A 22,334-nucleotide genomic window follows, 5' to 3' on the forward strand; every position below is an offset into this window, starting at 1 on the left:
TTCAACTTTGGAAAAAGAGAGTGGAGTGTGACAAGAGTGAGGCAGGAAAATGGGTGATTTTAATAGCTGAGGAATGAGATTAACAATAACCTGAATTAAAGCAATGGTAATGGAGATTAGAAGGGAAAACGTATTTAAAAGTAACTATTCAAAGTTGTAATTTTACACTGACTTATGTGAGTATTTGATTAGTAGCTGTCTCTTTTATTAAATATAAGCTCCCTGAGTCCAAAGATAGTGTTTGGTTTTGCCCCACCACCATATTTCCTATACATAACACAGTGCCTGACATACAAGTGCTTAATAAGTGTTTGTTGAATGAATTCTATAAATGAATAAATTCAAAAAGTACATTCATATTAAATGTATACTATGAACTAAACAATATACTGGGCAGTGAGCATACAGTGATGAACAGACTAGGCAAGATTCCTATTCTCATGGAGAAATTTTAGAAAGGTGAGACATAAGTAATAAGAGAATTTGTGATAGTAATCAGTGTTATAAAGAAATTAAAATAAGGTTTTGGGGAAGTGATGGGGTGGGAGTGGCTACTTTAAATTGGAGGTTTATCAAAGACTTTTGGGACAAGTGACATTTGATTTAAGATTTAGATGATAAAAAAGGAGGCAGCCACGGATGGATCTGGGAGCAGAGAGTTCCAGACAGAAGGAAATGAATAAGCGAATTAGACAGATTTGACAGAACTTGTTGACTGATTGGATGTGGGAGTAAGAAATAGGCTTAGGATGATTCACAGGATCTAGAAAATGTTATTTCCATTATTTCTAAATGAGCTTAGAGATACTGGAAAAATTATAGATAGTGATGTAAATGGTAAGTTCATCGTTGGAACTGTTGACTTTATGGTACCTGTGATGCACTGAAATATATAGGTTATTCACTTTTAAGATTCTTCCTAAGAACAGAAAGGATATAGACTACAACTCTAAAGGATTGTTGCAATAGTGTTCTCTAGGTTAAGTTCTTATTTGACAATATCTTCAGTTGACTGCATTTGCTGAAAGTCTTCCCAATACCTTCTGCTATTCAGGGCCAGTAGACACTCTCCTGTTCCAAAATTTTCTGTTAATGTGGTCATCTAAATACAGCATGACTATTAATTATCGGTAGGCTTGAGATAGGGCTATTTATTTCCAGGAGAAATCTGGAATCTGGATTCTTCGACTGTGCTTTTCACTATAATGCTTCAGTACTCTTTTAATATCTGCTTTCTTATAAAAATAGATTCATTTCTGTTGAAAGAGGCCCAGATCTTTTGGGATCTCATCATATACTTCTGTCCAGCAAAATAACCTATATGTCATATGTCAGGACTACTACCACTGTTTCATGTTCTACCTAGGGGGTTGAATTCAAATCTGTGTTTCCAATACTGTTTTGGGCTGTAGGTAGTTCCCACTGTGCAATAGATGAAAAGGGGGGAAATTAGACTTCTTTACTGAGGATACTTTTGGTTAATTTTGGAAGGTGTTGTACTGACTGATGACCATCCAAGGTACAAAGTGCTCTTTGCATCAGACATACCAGAGGGTGCCCTTCTACATAAATGCACAGCTACTGCAACTTCACAATGAAATATGATCTCAATAGAGAAGGCTCAACCCCAAGGAATTGGACCTGATAAACCTGTCCTACTTGTCAGATAACTTTAAAAGTGCCAGAAAGCTAGACTGCCTCATACAAATTCTAAGATTGTTTTGTCCAATTGAAAACCTTTGGAATTACAAGGGAAGATGGGTTAAATAAATATTGAACTTTTTAAAAAGAAATTTTTTTTAACGTTTATTTCTTTCGAGACAGAGACAGAGCATGAATGGGGGAGGATCAGAGAGAGGGAGACACAGAATCCGGAACAGGCTCCAGGCTCTGAGCTGTCAGCACAGAGCCCGACGTGGGGCTCAAACTCACGGACCACGAGACCGTGACCTGAGCCGAAGTCGGCCGCTCAACCGACTGAGCCACCCAGGCTCTCCAATATTGAAATTTTTTAATGAGTAATTTGGGGAGAATAATATTTTTATGACATTAATATTCTTATAAATGAAATGATATGTATTTCCATTCATTCAGATCTTCTTTTATGACTTTTGATTAGGAATTATAGTTTTTCTTCATAAGAAGTATGCCTTTCTGTTTAAATTTATTCCTAAATATTACTTAGTTCTGGTTCATATTGGGAATGAAACATTTATTTCCATTTCTTTTATCTATTTTTTTTCTAGAATGGAAAAAATATTGATATTCATATATACTTATTTTGTCTCCAACCACATGGAAAACACCTTAATCATTTTAGTAATATATTATGGCTTAGATTCACTAAATGTACATAAGTATGATTGTATGGTTAGTAAGTAATATAACTGTCACTATCAGTTACTTCTACCTGATTCATTGAGAAGACAGCTTTATCCTTGAAACCTTATCTACCTTTAAGAGTTATACAATATTGGGCAAATTGTTCAACCTCTGTAAGGCTTATTTTCCTCATCTATAAAATGTAAACTGGTAATGGTATCTATATTACAGTCATGCCATTTGGATTAAATATATCGATAATACAAAACACATTTGTATAATGCCTGGAAGGTATAAAACCCTGTGAAATGTTGGCCGTTATTATTACTATTCCTGCTGAGGAATTCACAGGCAGAAAATCAGTTTTAAGTAATAACTGTAAATTGTCCAGTAGTATGGCTTCCTAACAATATTTAAAGGGAGAATAGATATAAGATTTTTAAATAGGCTAGCTATAAGGGCTTGGTTTCTTCTGGAGAACAGGTTCTCCATGCAATATGGAAAAAAAAATAACCCAAACAAAAAATACAAAGATATCTGATTATTTAGCAAAATACAATCCAACAAAGCATACATATTTCATCCAATAAGCCTTTTCAGATTAAAAAACAGTAACAGTTAAAAAAAACTCTTATCATAGAATTGATGTCTGCATAAAGAAAGAAAAATAAAAGAGAAAGAGAATGGTGAATTAAATTTTGTGAATTGTGGGAACCAGTGGAAAAGAGAGAATTGAACTTATAAGTCATAACTACAGCAGAAATAAATATGTCCAGTATAAATGTCTGCTCACATCATTTAGTTCAATTTAACTTCTTAATAAAAGAAAAGTAATAATTTCTTCAAAAAAAACATATTGAAATGTAATTCTCAAGGAAAGTTTTTGTTGATTTAAAAATGGATCAAAATTAACACATTGTATTTGTCGGTTTAAAGAAACTTTCCATACTGTTTTGAAGTCCTCATTCCTTTCTGAACTTTGCTAACTCTTAACAAAATCATTACGTTCAGAGAAAGGTTGACAACACTTAAATTTTTATAATTTAGCTAAGAAAAGCTTCCGCAAAAGTGATTAATTTACACTTGTCAAAGGAAAGAGATTTAATATCGGAATCCATTAACCCTAACTGCCACCAGTGAAAAATAAAACGGAAGAAAAATTTTTAGCTCAATTTATAATAAAAACCTATACTAACTGAAAAGAGAAGACAGAATATTCGGGTTAGCTGTTTGTCAATAGAACATTGGATTTGGGGATCATAATCAATATAATAATGATAGTTTTGATAATACATATATAGTAAATCTATTATATAGGCATGTAATACTAATATAATATGTTAGAAAAGCTAAAGAATAAACTTCAATCTGAATAATGCAAGAATCACAATGCATGTGTTATCTGCACATTAAAAAGTGTTTAAATTTGTCTTCATCTAATTTTTGGAAATTATAAAAAGTCAATTCTGATACATTTATTAATGTAATCTTCCTACATACAGATGGTACAAAGTGAGCCACTCTCAGCAGAAACATGCCCATATTATGGGCCATGTATGAAGCAGTGTATTTGGGTTTGGGTTGACCTAGGAAAACTTTTTTGAGGGGAGCAGTGGGGCTTATTTTTGTTTGTAAATAGTGACATTTATTTCCTGATCAGTTACCTAGGTTTAAGAGTACACTTTATAGTTGCAAAAACCATTTCCTTAAACTTTATCCTTTATAGAGCTTTATAAAGTGTCTTTGCCTCATTAATGCCATTTTATATTAAACACATGATTGGAATATAAATACAATCCAAGCTTTACCCTTCTTATTTCTGTGTAAAGGGGCTCTTTGTTGGACATCGACAGAAATTCAACTAACTGAGTTAAAAAAAATTTTTTTTAATGTTTATTTTTGAGAGAGTAAGAGAGCATGAGTAGGGGAGGGGCAGAGAGGGAGATACGAATCCAAAGCAAGCTCCAGGCTCTGAGATGTCAGCACAGAGCCCATCATGGGGCTTGAACTCACAAATTGTGAGATGGTGACCTGAGCCGAAGCTGGATGCTTAACCAACTGAGCCACCCAGGCGCCCCCAACTAACTGAGTTTTATGCATACACCTATTCAAAAAAATTATAATCTTCCTTATAAAAAAACAACAGTAAGTTATCTTGCCTCTTTGAAGCTATATGGAGCAAGATTATCATTTTAATAACTATTCTTTCTGTGTCACAGAATCAGGAATAAGGACCTTTGCTAAATAGTTTCCTTAACACCAGCGATCCTCTATTGAAATTGCCTCATCAGAGGACTCACCAAGAAAACATTTGCAGTAGGAAAGAAATGAATAATTAAATCAAGTCAAACATCTAGGACTACTTTTTTTTTTTTTTATTTTAGAGAGAGAGAAAAAGAAAAAGTGTTGGGGGGGTGGGTTGGGGAGAGGAGAAGAGCACAGAGAGAGAGAGAGAGAATCTTGAGCAGAGCTCCATGCAGAGCTCCATCTCATGACCCTGGGATAATGATCTGAGCCAAAATCAAGAGTCTGCCGCTCAACCAATGAGGCACCCAAATGTCCCTGTAGATCTACTTCTTAAATTTTCATTAATTTGAATGGGTTATTTTAGGCTGAGGTTTGTATTTTCTTTTTGTATTCTCTATAGGTTTTCTCATACTATAAATTATGGTATCATGCTTTGGACATATTAAAAGGTTCATGGCACGTTAAAGAAGTCAGCAATAATTCAATGCAGTAGCTATGAGAGTTTAACAATATCACATAGTATTTATGAAAGCACCCATAACATTAAATTATTCCTTATTCATCCTTATGTACTTTTTGTCTGTTTGAATAATACTGTTTACTGCCTTTACCTGAATTAGAATATATTCAGGAGAAAAATTATCATTTGTTTCAATAGGCATGCCATCTTTTGGTAGGGGCTGACTGACTCTGTATGCTCTGTTCTCTTATTTATGGAAGTCGTGTCCCTTTCCACCCACTGTCAGAGTCCCCACTCAGGACAGTATTCTGCCTGATGCTCACTGCCATAATAATATGGCTGTCCAATTAAAGCAAAAATAACATTTATATGTTAATTGCATTTGGCTTGCTTTTGAAATGTTGATGAGGTTCTCATGTGCCACAGCATTCTGGCTAAGAACAGCTTGTCTAAATTAAAATTAGCCAGATATAATTCTAAATAAAGGTTTCGAATTTATTTCTATAAGGTTTTCATAGTTATTCAAACATTTACATTGTATTTTTAAGAAAAGTTTGAAAACATGATAGATCTTAAGTCTTGCATAAAACGTGCTGTATTTACTATCAACTAAGCATGGAAATAACAAAGAAAGTTGAATACTTGATCTTAAAGTATTATAAAATGTATAAATATTAGCAATAGCATAAATATACAGACTTCATTATCCACTATGTGAAGCGAAAATAATAATTTGAAAAATTTCAAACATTGTTTCTATAAATAAACACATCTTTCTTCAGTCACATTAATGACCCATATATCTACTCAGGGATTTGATTCATGAGGTTTTTGCCTTGATTAAGTTTGCCAGATTTCAGCATGAGCATATGAGACACATGATGTCTGATTTGGAGTATGGAGTGTAATGGTATATCTATAAATACTGTCTGGTTGCACTTATGCTATTGGTGTATCACCAGGACTTCTGGTTCCAAGTTAAAACATGCATCCTGTGAAAACTAATGACATGTCTTCATTTATTTAGCAATTTTTGATCAATTATTCAACTCTGTGCAAGGAAGGATGCCAGGCATTTCAGAGGTTACTACAATCAATAAAAGGACTCAGAGAACAGTTCCTAAGGAACTACAAGTCAGATAACTCAGGAAATGCAAAGTGGGCACTTGTGCCATGGCAAGTTTAGTGCAGATATCTTTTGACTCACGGTTAGTGGGCCAGAGGGGGTGATTCTAATATCGGTACTTTGGCTTCCTGAGCAGTTGTTACCTGGCCCCTGCTGTGTAACTGCCACTCTGTGAGGTATAAAGCAGGAGCAGAATTGGCAGAATTGGTAAACTTGGAATCCAGAGGCCCTGTCAAAGTTTCCAACTCAAAGGATGAAAGGGAAAAGGAAAAAGAGAACACCAGGAGTGATTTGGCATGGTAATACTGGTGTAGTCTATGGGTATGGTCTCCTTCTTTCTGAATTTCTTTTTATCTTGAGCAAAGACTATTGCAATATCTGATTCTTTGTGAGAAGTTTCTCAGGGCTTCTTCTTTGTTCCCTCCTTCTGAAGCTTAAGACACACTTTCATTTATCATGCATCAACTGTGTGCAAACACTACTGGGTATAATATACATACTATATTATCTATTTTGCCTAAATTCATGATACATATAGGAAACTGAAGTGTGAAGAGGCTAAATTGTTCACGCTAAGGGACACAGATACTAAGTGGTGAAAGAGATTTGAAATCATGTTTGCCCACTTTAAAGTTTAAGTCCCTTCCACTTGGCCATTGTGCTTTTCCTGCTCCTGATGCAGGTTGAGTTAAGGAAAAAGAATCCAGATTTTATTTTGTAAACTTAAAAATATATATTATCAATATAATTTTTGATATTTTAAAATACTGGTGTCCTCTGGAAATTTGCTTGGAATTTTAAAAGATTTTTAAATTTGCTATTACACTGTTGGAACAACTCATCTAACTACTGTTATTGTTTTTTTTTAAAGCAATATTTATTTTTTATTGCATACTTGTCAAGAAATAACTTTATTCTGTGTGAAATTACTAAGAATTTCTGGATTCCCATTATATCAGGTCATCCTAAATATGATGGTTAAAAAATACTTTATGATATACCAGAAAATTCATATTCCTGTTTTCTCTTCCTTGTCTAATAATCACAGTGAAAAATAACAGTGTGTATTTCTATTTTAAGATACAGATGGAAAAAAGTAACAAACAATGGAAGTAACTTAGGGAACTTAATTATCCTTGTTACAATTATATCCAAGATCTCAATTTACAAACAGGCTAAAATTATGTTGCAGTTATACTCAAAGTCTCAACTTATAAACAGGCTAGAGTTAAAACTATGTTGATTTACTTATTTAATACTTATTTTGCAGGTATAATAGGAATATCAAACATAATCAGTTTATTTGATGGAATTTTGTATCATCTATCCATAACCTTAAAAATGGAAGGTCTGCTAGATTATAAGGGAGTAAACTTTACTTGTGAACTAATATTGGATGTTAGTCACTATATTTGATAAGGAATATACAAAATATTATGTAAATTACTGAATTACAATTGAAGCAAGAATTTCAGTTTTCTTATTGTTATTGTAAACTGTAACAGCCATTCACTGCCCAAATCAACTGAGTTTATATTTCTCATCTACTTTCTTCCACTATTTGCTGAGTTTTAGTTCTGCTTTCATCTTGGATTAGACTCTTTCAGCACACTTCTTATAACAATTCAAATATTTATTTTAAGCACAAAATTTTGTATCAGGAATTATATCTAAATGAAAAAATAAAAGGTGCTAATTTCTTAATAACTCAAGTAGAACACAATGCCATTAAAACATGGCTTATTTTACAATTTTAGGTGGTTCACAAACCACCAAATAATGGTTCCTTCAGTACAACAATGGAACACACTGTGTTTCATCTATTAGCGGTTTTTGTTTGCTTTATTGTTTTTCATGATAGCAGTCTCACCACGGAGATGGGCAGCAGTCACAGTTTGGTCTGGTGGATGATTGGAAGACTTTGTAAACATTTCATTTAGGAAGCCACAGAAACTTTGGTAAAATATGTCTATAGCAAATTATAACTGCATTTTGGATATTCAGATACAAAGTGTTTTAAATGGTTTGCTTCCCTGGCAGCAACATTTGACAGTCTAGAAGAGGCCATATTGCCTCACAATACACTGTGCCTTCATTATTTCTTTCTTTAGAACACATTTCCATTTTACATAATTCTTTGGAAATTCATTCCATAAAAAAGTATTATAATAAATATTCTTATAAGGAAATATAATGCAATATATAGTGCATATAATATATAAACAAAGAATATGTACATAGTTGATATTTATTTTTTCAATTGAAACAATTAACATATTAAATTAACTAATCCAAGAAAGTAAAGTCCATGTATAACTAATAGTGTCAGTTTAAGACATGCCTTTATATTGTCAACATTTAAAAAAAAAATTAAAGACAGCAATACTAATTTGACATTTGTAATGCACTCTATTTCAGGCTAAGATTAAATGGAATGACCAAAAAGTATGCAATTATAATAAGAAAAAAAGAAAAACAATGTGCATTATGCTTGAGTTAAGTTTTAAATAGTCAAGAACCAGCTGCAGTGGACAGATTATTTAATGAGAAAATATCAAGACTTTAACTTTCTATTCATTTCTGATCCTTACAATCAATCAGATATCCACCAGGTACCCACCATGTGCCTGGCATTGTTCTAGGCACTGAAGCCCTTCTTTCTATACCGCACTGCCTGCCTTTATGCAGCAAACGCTCATTGAAAACTTTTCTTATGCCCCACATTGTTGTGAATATAAAGACAACAAATAAGACATAGTCCTTCTCATTAAAAATTTACAGTCTTGGGACATACTCTTAGACAACAAATCCAATATAATGTGATAAAGGCTATCAGAGAGGAATGTACACAATGCTACGGTAGCAAAGAGTAAGGAATAATTACTTGTGCCTTAAGTGTCTAGAGACACTTTTATAGAGAAAGTGGTATAGGATTATATTTTAAAGATTAATTTTGATTGTATAGCAAAAAAGCGAGAAGAACAAATAGACATTCTTCCCTGACTGTTTCATATCCTCAATTACCTCCATTGTATAACTGAGATTCGATAGTCCCTGATCCCAGGCACTCTCCTGTACACAGCCTGAGCTCCCTCCACTGGGAATGCCTGGCAAAACCAAGCCAGCTGTTTTCTGCTGGACCTAGAGCAAAGTATCTGACTTTCTGAAGAAGAGGTCTCAACTTTGCTGAATGGATTCCCTTTAAATATATAACCTTAAATTTCAACTGGACAGTCAGCACTACCAGATGATACTATGACAGCACCCTTGTATATTCACTTCCCCTTCTATAAGACAACTTACTCTTTCACACTTTCTCACATCTCCAATCCAACATTTCTTATTTACTCTCAGTCAATGATTTTTCCTCATACTTCATAGAGAAAACCAAAGCAATTAATTGAGAATGTTCTTATTTTTCCACCCCCAAGCCAGCAATCTATGTTTATATCCATTTTCTTTAAGACCCTTATGTTTCCATGTTAGAAGAATTTTTTGCTTCTATAGCCACTTCTCTCACTTGTGCTTTGCACTCCATTCTCTCACCACCTCAAGCATCTGGTCTTATAATTATTTCTCTTCTTCCTGCATTTTTATTTTCTCTGTTTCTGCTAGATCATTCCCATCAGCTTGCAAATATGTGTTGAAATTATCCATTGTAAAGATTATTTCCCGGACACCATATCTCCATCCAGTTTCTGCTGGCTTTTCACTCTTCCATTCTGCAACTAAATTTCTTGAAAGAATTGTCTGAACTTGCATCTCCTTTTCCTAATCCCTATTCTCTCCTCAACCACTCCAACGAGGCTGCACATAATGCATTACTGAAATAGCTCTTATTAATGAACTATTTCTTGCTAATGCCAATGCTCAGTTTTCTATTCCAATTTTACTTGACTTCTAAGTGGAATTGATACAACTGACTCCTTTCTTCCTCTTTTTTTCTAGAATTCTGTGGTACTTCTCGCATTTGGTTTCCTTCTTAACTCCTTGGTTGCTCACTCTGGTTCTTTCATAGAGTCACCTTCCATACTTAATCTGTAAATGTTAAAGTATTCCAGGTTCAATTCTGTGTTCTTGTCTCTTTTCCATATTCTCTCCCTTGATTACTTCAACCAGTGTCTGAATTCTAAATATCATCATTCAGTGAAGACTCTTAAAAATTTATCTCAATCTTCCTGAGCATATGAGTTATGTACACTTGACTGTCTAATAGGGATCTCAAACTTTCCACTGACAGTGTCAAATCTCTGATTATTTTCATCTACTCCTCTTCAAATTTTCTCAATGTGAGAAAATTTTGCCACTTTCCATCTTGCTAGTCAAACCCAATTTTGGAGAAAGTATTTGATTCCTATCTTTGGCTGTCATCACGAATTCTTTCCATCCACAAGGCTCTTCCTCCAAATGGATCCTAAATCTGACCACTCAACATTTACAAAAATACAATCCTAGACAAAGCCATCATCATTTCTTGTCATTACTATTGCAATCATCTCCTAAGTAGTGTTCTTTCATTTTGTCCACATAAAACCCCTTCTCTGTAGAAGTGCCATACTGATCTTTGTAAAGCTTCAATCAAATCATATGTCTTCTTTGCTCAAATCCTCAAATGTCTTTCAATTACAATCAGAATATAATCCTAATTTTCAATCATGGCCTACAAGGCACTTCATAATTTTACCCCACCTGATCTCTAATCACATCTCATACTCCTTCACTCTATGCTCACTAAGATCCAGCTACACTGGACTTTTTATTCCTGAGATACTGGGCTTACCCCCATCACAAGTGCTTTTACATCTAATGGTTTTTGTTGTTGTTGTTTTTGATTTTCTTCTAGAATTTCAAATCATTTTCAATATTCAAATCTAAATGCAAATGCCACCTTTTTACAAAGGTCTCCCTGACCATCCTACTCCATAAACAAACAAAATAAAACCAAACAAAAAACTCCAAAAGCAGCAACCCACCAATTAAATATAAAAACCAAAAAAACCCAAACACTTTCTATAATATCATCCCATTTTCTTTAAAGCAATTTCTTATTTATTTGTGTTTATTGTCTGTCTCCCTCCATCAGACTTGAAAGTCATTGAAGAAGAGAGAATCTACCGTTCATTGTCTCTATTACTCATTGTCATATCCTCTAGCACCTGGATTGGGTCTGACACATGTAACATTAAATAATTAAATAACTTTTAATTAAACTTTTAATAACTTTTTAATTAAATAACTTTAAATAATTAAAATTATTTTTAACTGACTTGTTTATTATATGAAGTGAGAACGTATCAGTAAATGTGCAGAGACACAAACCTGTAAGTCATATTTAGAGAATTCAGTGAGATGTGGTTGGAGGGAAGGTAGGAGTCAGACTGTGAAGGGCCTTGAACGCTATATTTAGTAGTTTGTATGTTACTGTACAAGCTATGGAAAACCAAAGTTTTTAAATTATATATTCTCTCTTAAATAGTGCCTTCAGGTATGAAATCTTTCTTTTATAAAAATTAGGTATGTACTTCAAAATGTATATCCATTTAGTTGGATGTAATAATTAAAGAGATACTCTTTATAATTCTATTTAGCATAAGAAATGCTTTTTCTTTTGCTTCTGGAAATTTCATGAAACATTTCATCAAAATAAACTTTTTACTTTTAGAAATTTGTTTAATTTAGAAATGCTTCAATATAATCAGAAGAATCAATAGCCTTCATAGCATTTTAATGTAATTAAAACACAAAAGTAATTCATTTATCTAAATTGTCACTGAATATTTCTTAGTAGAAAATGTATTATTCTTACCTTTTAATTCATGTAGCATAATATTTTCTATCCCATGTTTTTAGAGCAAATATAAATCTGAATAGTTAATGCTTGATAAGTCATATCATTTCAATCTGATTTATTTTATTTCAATTCTTACTTATAAAATTAGAGTTTACTTTATATCTAGAAAAGATTGATATTATATGCTAAATGTTAACATAGGTCTTTTTAACATATTGAATAAAGTTTAAATATAAAGGATAAATGGATGGAAAGACAATGCAGTTAGGAATAGGTTTGGGATCTTTTTGAGGATAAATAATATAAAACTAAACATAATGGAATATGAAATTTGGGAAGGAAGAAATAATAACTTTTAAAAGCCATGAAAGGACACCTAAAATCTCACACTACTATAATGAAACAAAATATACATTCAAGGAAAGTAATGTCATGAAGCTATTGACTTTTTTACTTTTAAAATTGCTATGGCACTATCTGTCATAGAAACTGGAAAACATAGCAACTTAGAAAGATTCCTCTTGTTCAGCAGAAAATCAAGCTTTTTTAGGATGTATTTTGCATATTAAAACACCTGAATTAACCCTGATTTGAGTAGAAAGGAGAGTGGAAACATAAAGAAAGCAAAAATATCTATAGAATTAGATACATTTCATCTGTTTTATTGGTCTTATTGAACCAACTATAGTTTGTTATTTATTCATATACTAGTCCTTTTTAAAAGTAAAAATCAAAAGATAGATGGCAGGGAAAACTTTTTAAATGCTGGAGAAAAACGTATCTCTTGAAGTTCAGTTTTCCTGCACTTACTAGAGGTTAAGTGAATTTATAGAATACTGTAAAAGGGCCCTAATGAAAATCAATTCACCAAATCTCTTCTGTGCCCATTGTTGCTGAGACTATGTACCATTACAAAATTTGTAATTGGGAAGGAAAAGCATACTGCTTGGCATTGCTTAGTTGATAGCTGGACTATGGAGCTGAAGCTTATTATAAGGTTTTTGAGTCAAACTATAATTAGAGCAAAATTCCTGTGAAAACTGCCTTGAAAAATATCTAGGAGATTTCCTAAGCTACTACACTGAATGCAGAATCTATGGTTAATTTCACAGTGTAAACAATGGGAAAATTAAGGGATGTTTGTTGTTTTTAGGACAGAAACAGGGAAGTTACCAAGAAATGCTTGTAAATACAAAGGTGCATCATATATTAGATGTAGCAGAGAGATCCTGTGGGATATAATGTTGAGAGGTAATGGTACTAGAAATGGTGACTCCAAACTATGAAGGATCTTGACAGATTTGTCTTCTAAGATCTGTGAGCAGTCATTGTGAGCTTCTAATTTTTTTTAATGTTTATTTTTGAGAGAGAGACAGAGGATGAGCCAGGGAGGGCAGAGAGAGAGGGAGACTCAGAATCCAAAGTAGGCTCCAGGCTCTGAGCTGTCAGTACAGAGCCCAACGTGGGGCTCAAACTCATGAACCATGAGGTCACGGCCTGAGCTGAAGTCGGAGGCTTAACCAACTGAGCCACTCAGGTGCCTCATGAGATTTTTAAATGGACATGTGTCATGGTGTGCTTTAGTAAGGAAGCTGTGACAATGACAGAAGATGAATTCCAATGGGAGGGGGGAGAAGAGGAAGAAGGAGTTACTGGACATTAAGGCAAGTCATGTTAAGGACCTCAAGTCAGACAGTGACAGAAGGAAGGGAAGAGTGCTTGCATGTGACACAAGTTGATGGCCAGGAGATTTGGGGGCAGTAGGACAGGAAAAGAGGATTGAAATTTCTAATTTCTGTAATAGGCGGATGGTACTGTCATTAGGTAATATATAATTAGAAACCTGGGATTTCTGTTTTGTTTTGGTTGGTTTGGTTTGGTTTTGCTACAGAGTGATGGTTGGAAGAGAGAGATAAAGATGATTTCAGTTTTGATACTGGTGAATATTCCATTTGAGATCTGGCTATTAGAATATAGAAACGGAATTCAGGTACACGTTTGCAATTCACAACCACGGAAGTGATATCTGAGAACATAAGAATAGATCTGTTAACTAGGTCTTTTCTGTCTTTGTGTATTTTTTTTTTTTTTTGGCCCAAGACTCTGAGACCAAGATCAATATTTGGTCTATGATGTTCAGAAAATATCTTTAGCAAAGATACTACATTCATTCATAAAAGAGAGCAATCATTCACACTAAATAACTTGAATTTGCAAATATGCAGGGAATGGATTTATAAAAATACAGGAAGTCATAAATGGTGGATATGTTTCTTATGGTGCTTGTTGAGAGCTTTTATTTTTTAACATGTCTTTTAAAATTTGAGTTCAATCTACAGTTTATCATTTATAAAGTTTATTTATTTATTTTGAGAAAGACAGAATGTGTGAGCAGGGGAAGGGCAAAGACAGAGACAGAGAGAATCCCAAGCAGGCTCTGCATGGCCAGCGCAGAGCCTGATGTGGAGCTTGAACTCATGAACTGTGAGATCATGACCTGAACTGAAATTGACAGTAGGATGCTTAACTGACTGAGCCATCCAGGAGCTCCTCAATTTACCCAATTTTAAAGATTTGCCAATCTTAAAATGGAAAAAAAAAAAAAACAGCCTTTAAGAATTGATAAGTAGTTAAAGTTTTTATATACTTTTATTAAAGGGAGACAATCATTTATATTAGTTCTCATTACAACACTGCTTAAAAAATAAGAAGGGCATATTAGCATTGCACATTATTTTTAAGACTTTGTTGTAAAGTAAATAATAAAAAAACACCATTCCCTTTCTAATAAAGAGATTTTTATGAGATAAAATGAAAAACATGATTCATGCGATTTTTAAACATACACTCGAGTTTTCTAAGTGCCAGAATTTAACAACTTTTGTTTAAATACTTCTCTAGTTTTAGATGATCACAAGATTCAATTCATCAACTCTTATCTAAAACGTATTTTCCAGTTTAATGGAAGTAATGACCACTGAGTATTCTTTAAAAATGATGACACTAAAGTTCAGAGAAGTTAAGTAAACCAATAACCAAGCAGCACGGGCTTGAACACCAAACTAGGGTTGTCTAACAGCAAAGTATAAACTCATTCAAGTACATCACGACACTTCTCAGGTGAAATAGAACTAAATACACGCTAATTGTTCTGTGAGAGACTAAGCCTTAAGCTCTTATGAAACTGAAGCCATAGCGCTTTCAACCTCACTAGTACATAAGGCAGTTTTCATCTTTTGGAAAATTTACTCATAAGGGATCAGAGTGGCTATTAATTGAAATTCTCTGAAAAAAATGATTTGGTTCCACAGTTTTACTTGGCTTTTGTGCCCTCTCCTAATCTCTTGACTGGACTTGACATAACCTTATTAACCATAATATTCTAAGTCTTAATTTTATGTTAAAAACATAAAGCTGGAAAGAAGTACAATTAATTCAGGAGTCAAGAGAGCTCACAGCTTTTCCTTTGGTTAATCTTTGGAAGGTATATGTTTGATATGTTAGAAGGGACTCTAATAATCACATTATTATAATGCATTATTATTTATAGCATGCTTTTAAATATAGGATGCCATAAATATCATTTATTTCATTTTATTTTAAAATATAAGACCAGATGAGCAGAGGTAAAGAAAATACCTAGTTCTAAGTGCAACTCTCTGAAACCAGAGGTCACTAATATGATTAGTTGGTTAGTTAACATATCAATCATACTGTTGCTTTCAATAAAGATAACCCAGGATGGGATGGTACAACGTGTTTAACAAAACATTATGCCTTCTAAATTGATATACCTTGGTAAAAGCATAAGGTAATATGATTATAAAAACACGTTGTATCCAATTATGTATTATAGTCACAAAAACAGAGTTAATAGAAACATCAAAAAGCTATTCTTGTAAGCTGTGCCTGACAATGGAATTTTTTTGTTACAATAGCACTAAGGAACCTATTGATGTATTTCATTGAAGTAACTTGTACAGTAATGCCAAATGAGATAATTCATTAATAGGATCCTGAAATGAGAATAGAAAATGACTTAGTCACACCTGTCCAGTTCAGATTGCATATTATTTTATGACTTTTTCTTCATTATTCTGACTATAACTGGTAGTAAAATAGATAATAAAAGAAGAGAGGTTTTAAAAGAGAACACATGATGAGTACATTATATTTTTGTAAGTCTGCCTATAAAGCAATCTTATTTAAAAAGAAAAATGAACTGACATGAAAACTAAAAACATGTATTTGCAAATGAATAAAAATTTGAGTGATAATTATAGAGTATTTGTTACCAGTCAGGTAGGAAAATAATAAATCATATCTATATCTAGATTAGATATAGATGTATATAGATATAGATAAATATTTCACATAAGTAGAAACTTAATCCCTAAAATATTCATTTTTATAGTTATTTTAGTATGTAAATGAAACTCTCCCCTTATACTCTATATACATACATATTTCAGAAACGAAGCTGATCATTTTCTCCATAGTGATACTGTTTCTTTTTTTCAAAGATTTTATACTTTAAAACAGCTTTTAAAATAAAACTTTATATTAAAACAATCATAAAATTAAAAAGTTTCAAAGTGCCTTACAAATAACTGTTCTGAACTACTTGAGAGTAAACTGAAAACCTGGTACCCCATCAATTCCACAGTTTAGTGTATATTTCCTACACACAAGAACATTCTCCAACCAAATCAAATACAACCATCCAAATTAGGAAATTTACATTGCTACATTGCAACCATAATTCTCAGAGTCCATGCAAGTGTTACCAGGTACCAATAATATTTTTAGAGAAAAAGAATCAATTCAGAATCACTGCTCATAGTTAAAATGTCTCTTTAGTGTTCTTCAATCAGAAATACCCCTCAGTCTTTCTTGACTTTCATAATATAATGTCTATCATTAATAATGCATTAATGTAGCTCTGGTTTTAATTTATATTTATAATTCAAGGGATCTTTTTTTCTTAGAGAATGTCCAGATAAGGTATAATGTTTTGGCACCATCTATAAATAGTTATACATGTGTTGTGTGCGGGCCCTTAGGCATTCTCACAAATATGGGGAATTTTTATTTATAAATAACTCACCATTATCATTATTTATATGCTGCTACATTACTTCCATGGAAACAAGTGCTAAATTTCATTTTAAAAAACTGTTCTATCCTTTCATTTTTATCCTGACACATTTCTTGACTAAACGTATGATCTTTTAATGACAGAAGCAAAGAAATAAGTTATAGTATTTTGGGCATTTCTTTAGTTGTCAGATATTAATTTCCTTAACTTGACTTGAAATTATTTACTTCCCTTGTCATGCCTTAGTTATTATATGTAACTTAAAACCACTGAGGGACCACGTGTGTGCATATGTGTGTGTGTGTTCATGTATGTATTATATTATATGTAGGTTTAAAAATCAAGCCTCAGCTATCAGCTATTGAGAGACTCATCTGGTTATAATATTTGATATTTCATATAATTTTCAATGGGGAAAAGTAATAAGGTGACACAAAATGTCCAGGTCACAGAACAGATATTTCTAATCGTGACTCAATGTATTAACATTCTTGTTTATTTAGTGAGTGCCAACTATTTGCCAGACACTGTTTTAGGCACTGAAAATACAGCAGTAGAAAGAGAGAAAAAAAGTCTTCTTAACAGAGCTTATGTTCTCCTAAGGAGATCATCTCCAAGTAAACAGAATCAAAATAATTCAGAGAACCATAAATGGTATGAAGAAAATCCAAAAGAATAGTGAAATGGCACAGAGGCTAAGAAAGGACAATCTTGTGTGATGTAATCAGAGAAAGCCTCTGAGGAGACAACATCTGAAGAAAGATGTGACTCAGAAAGAAGATGTAGCCATGCAAGGTTTTGCGGGGAGAGTTCTAGATAGAGAAATAGCTGGTGCAAAAGCTCCAAAATGAGAGCAAACTCATTTTGTTGTACTTCCCCTCAAAAACATATCATTAAGAAGATACTTCTGCTATGAGGAAAATTGTACCATGAAACTTAAAAGTTTTCTTTTTGGTTATCTACTTTTTTCAGATGTTCAACATCCTCAATTATTACATGTAATCAAGACCTACTATTTCAGGGATTTTTAAGCAAATGTGTATCTGAGGAATTAAATTTTTTTCTCACTTATTCATATTCCTAGAAGAATGATGATAAAGGAACATCATAAGAAAGTTTATAATACTAACTTGTATTCAGTAACAAAGAATTTGTCCCAGAATCTGCATCTATCAAAATGTCTTATGTATCAAACACTAGTTTACTTAAAGGATACACATTTTAATATATATTATATTTTAATTCTTAAACATTTTTACATTTTGCACAGATTGATTTTTAAGACAAAATTAAAAGAAGAGAAAATCACTGAGCACCCAATAAAGACTTAGCATCTTATTTGTATCCTTGAGCTATCTTTTGTTGGAGTAACTGTTCTAAAACTAAAATTGCTTTTCCTAAAATTACATTTTTCCTTTATTTTCATTGAAAGTACAAAATAAAGGACAGTAGAAAGCTCTCATATATCTCTTAGTTACAGGTCTAGATTGGTGCTCGGAAGGTATTGTATAAAATACTAGGTGAAAAAGTTTATTTTCATTCAAGATAAAACTTCATGCAATTCTCATTTTATAGACACCAAAGCTAAACTACAGTTCTCACCACATTCTATGCATGCCCTTGGATCTTCAGATTTATGTCTATAACTTAAAAAATAATACAGTAGACTGGACATAACTTTGAAAATGATTTTTAAATGTAAAAACTATAACAGCTTTACAACATACATGCATAGCGGTCTGCCAAGGAGACTTAGTGTGATTTCTACGCATCTTTACAAGATTTTTTTAATGTCAAACATAGTTAAATCCATGTTATCCTACTAATTTTCATTATGTTTGATAGTGGGGCATACTCTCAAAGGTTAAAGAATATCCCTGTACCAATTATGAGCATCATTACTCATTACTCTGAACAGTTAACAGAGCTACATTAGATTTTAATTTGTATTTAAAATGTCTATTTAAAAATATATACTTAAAACCCTGACAATCTGTGTCAGATTTATGTTATATTTCACATCAACACCATTATTTGCAAGCAGAAAGGATTTTCTGGAAAAAGGATTTTCATCCACATACTTAATATTTTCTCCTTGACCTAAATGTAAACATTTAAACAAATGGGATAACTGCTCTTTCACTATGGTTTGGTTTCCACTGAGCCATATTTCCACTCTATTTTAAATGTAGACATTTATAGCATTAGGGATGGAGACATTAGGTATGGAAACTTTGGCAATTTGCATTAGCAGATTATTGCTAAACAAGTAACACTCCCAATCACATTCCCATATTCCCATCTCTGTTTATGCCCCCAACCTGGGACATGGTGCCTCCATTAGACCTATGTATAATAATACATTAGCTTAGAGAAAAGCTACTCAAAATTGCATATGGTGTCCATCTATAGAGACATTTCCTCCTTTTCATGTTTTCTCCTTGTCTTCCACATATGGAGGAATGAATAGATGTTTTATTTCTATGTTTATATATTTTTAAATGGGATCATATCATTATTGATATGATCTTTTTATTGTTCATATTGATATGAACTTTTTATATTGCATTGACAGAATTTTCATATATAGTGTCATATATAAAATGTACTTGTAGGTATTATATTGATATATTGGCTAAAAAATATCAATGAAATTCAGTCTAGTTAGCTTAGGGAAAGAATTTAAAAAGTAAAAAATAAAATTGAGTTTTGGTCCAGCAGAGGAAAGGTCTCAAAGTCTGACTGATATGTTGGAAAACTAATAATTGTATTCAATATTTTTCTCTAAGACCTCAGGAGGGTAATAATAGCAACACAGTACTTTCTTTTTTTTTTTAATTTTTTTAAAAGTTTATTTATTTTGGGGAGAGAGAGAGAGACAGAGCATGAATGGGGGAGGGGCAGAGAGAGAGAGGGAGACACAGAATCTGAAACAGGCTCCAGGTTCGGAGCTGTCAGCGCAGAGCCTGACGTGGGGCTGGCACCCACAAGCCATTAGATCATGACCTGAGCTGAAGTCGGATGCTTAACTGACTGAGCCACTCCGGCGCCCCAACAACAGTACTTTCTATAATTTAATAACAACATATGCAAGCCATATTGATTTATTTGTGTAAAAAATTACCCATTTTAAATAATTTTTGACTTTCAAAAATATTTTTTTTCTGTAAATACAGAATTCTATTATTAGACATAAATATGGCAAGGCAGGACAAAAGAAGCATTTTATTAAACTAAACGCTGTGTAAAATTTAAGGGATTAGTTCTTGCATAAAGATATCCTATGCTTTTATATAAACCAAATTTTAAATAGACTAGCAGAAAGAAAGTTTTTGAAAGAATGTATAAAATTTCTGCCAAACCATTTTAGGATCTTTAGAAAAATTTTAATCATTTTTATGAAATATTTTTGCATATTCTTGATTTAAAAACTGAAAACTATCACCACCCATAAATTAACTTGAAGAATTAAGCAAATGATTAGGTTGAACATTTTGATTGTTTTGAGCTATAAAAATGTCAGTTTCATAAATTGTAATGAAGTAACTTCCTAGTGTGTGTGTTCAGCTATGAGAAGAACCTTAGATGGCTCTTCCCACATTGACCTGCAATCACACAGTTTTATAAAGCAGTATACATTCTCACTTAATGTGAATGTTTTATAGTTTACTGTACTGTTTTAGGCTCTCAGAAGAAACTAGAAAAATAAACTCAATCAAAATGGCTATGCATGGCCAAAATAAAAATAGTCATTTTTTTTCCTATTACTGAAAAACCACAATTCAAAATTTAGAAAAGACACAGTCACTTACTTTGGTAGAGTTTTCAAATGATTTTCTCTTAACTCCAAGATTCGCAATTTGACAAGTCTGGAGAAGTGAATAAAAAAATTGCTTCTTAATATTTCTCTATAAAATCCTATTCCTCTGATAGAGTCAAGTATCACTGTATTATCCAAACAACTATGTCTGGACATTACACATCATGGTTACAGATTTTAAAGAATTATACAAATCGGTTATAAGTAGAGTTGTATCAACATTGGACAATGACAAATATAATTTTACTAAAAATAAAGATTATTCAAAGATACCACTGGGTCCAAGTAATCTAAACCTCATGTTTTATAAAAATATATTCACTGTTATTTAATTGTATGTCACAGATTACTAAATATCTACTTAATACCAGGTGCTGTATTCACTGGAACATGGTAATACTGTCCCTCAAGAGACTATAAATGAACTTGTATAGCAAATAGCATAGTATAGTGGTTAAAAGTTTGAGTTTTGTGGTCAAATCTGGATGAAATCCAGACTCTTTCATGTTCTGTCATTGTGACATTGGGTGCATTAATCAACCCTTCCTAACTTAAGTTTCCTCATCTATGAATCCTACATTTCATACTTACCTACTTGCTAAGATCTATAGTGTGAGACACACTATTGTTAAAATGTCTATAACTGAGCTTGCAAATGTACTTAGTTGAAGCTACTTTACAACAAATATTAATTGGATTCTCTGAATCCTTGGTGTTTTGGGAATATTTCACTATTTGAGCTATGTCTCTTACATTTACTGGGCTTTTAGATATTCATCTAGGTCTCTTCCTCTTTTCTTTGGGTTTTGACTCCTATCAAATTCTAATTTAATTTTAATTTTAAAACTCCTCATCACTATATGAAAAAAAGTGATTCAGTTATTCAGAGCATGGGTATATCACTAGTAAGATTTCTTAAACATTTATATGTCTCAAATCTTCTCAATATTTGTACTAGTGTGAAGATATTTCGTGACTTCTTTTGCCTTTTAGGGGCACCAAATCTCAGGCTTTGGAAGGAAATTTTGTAATTCTTTTTTTTTTTTTTTTAGTTTTATTTATTTATTTTGAAAGAGAGAGAGGGCAGGGAAGGGGCAGAGAAAGAGAGGGAGAAAGAGAATCCCAAGCAGCTTTGCACTGTCAGCACAGAGTTTGATTGGGGCTCGAACTCACTAACCATGAGATCATGACCTGAACTGAAATTAAGAGTAGGATGCCTAACCAATGGAGCCACCCAGGTGCTCCAAATTTAGTAATTCTTTTGTTACGCTATCCAGTTGAGGGTTAAACAACTGTTTAGATTACAATAATAAAGTAGAACATATTTTGGCAGACAATTTACACAAAATTAATTCTAATTCTAAGTGGTTTTGGATTTTGTATTATGTTTTCTGTTGGCCCAAATCTCTTCCTTCACGTTAGGAGTACTAAAGAGAACTGAGAAAAATTTAACACATAAAAGTATGGTCT

At 32.7% G+C, this 22,334-nt stretch overlaps 1 protein-coding gene across 12 annotated transcripts in view; it reads right to left on the reverse strand.

Annotated features, from left to right (window-relative positions):
- Positions 1 to 22,334, reverse strand: part of LRRC7 (leucine rich repeat containing 7) — a 553,063-nt gene that overhangs the window by 251,020 nt on the left and 279,709 nt on the right. For all 12 annotated transcript variants that reach the window (XR_008419194.1, XR_008419193.1, XM_019448906.2 and 9 more), the window contains one exon: positions 20,857 to 20,913. Coding sequence is in view for 10 of the 12 variants with exons in the window: in XM_019448906.2 (XP_019304451.1) it covers positions 20,857 to 20,913 (57 nt within the window). In the remaining 2 variants the exon portion in view is untranslated. The remainder of the gene's footprint in view (positions 1 to 20,856; positions 20,914 to 22,334) is intronic.

This window comes from Panthera pardus, unplaced genomic scaffold (genome assembly GCF_024362965.1).
Source record: "Panthera pardus isolate Hobbes unplaced genomic scaffold, ASM2436296v1 HiC_scaffold_11, whole genome shotgun sequence".
Lineage (NCBI taxonomy): Eukaryota > Metazoa > Chordata > Mammalia > Carnivora > Felidae > Panthera > Panthera pardus.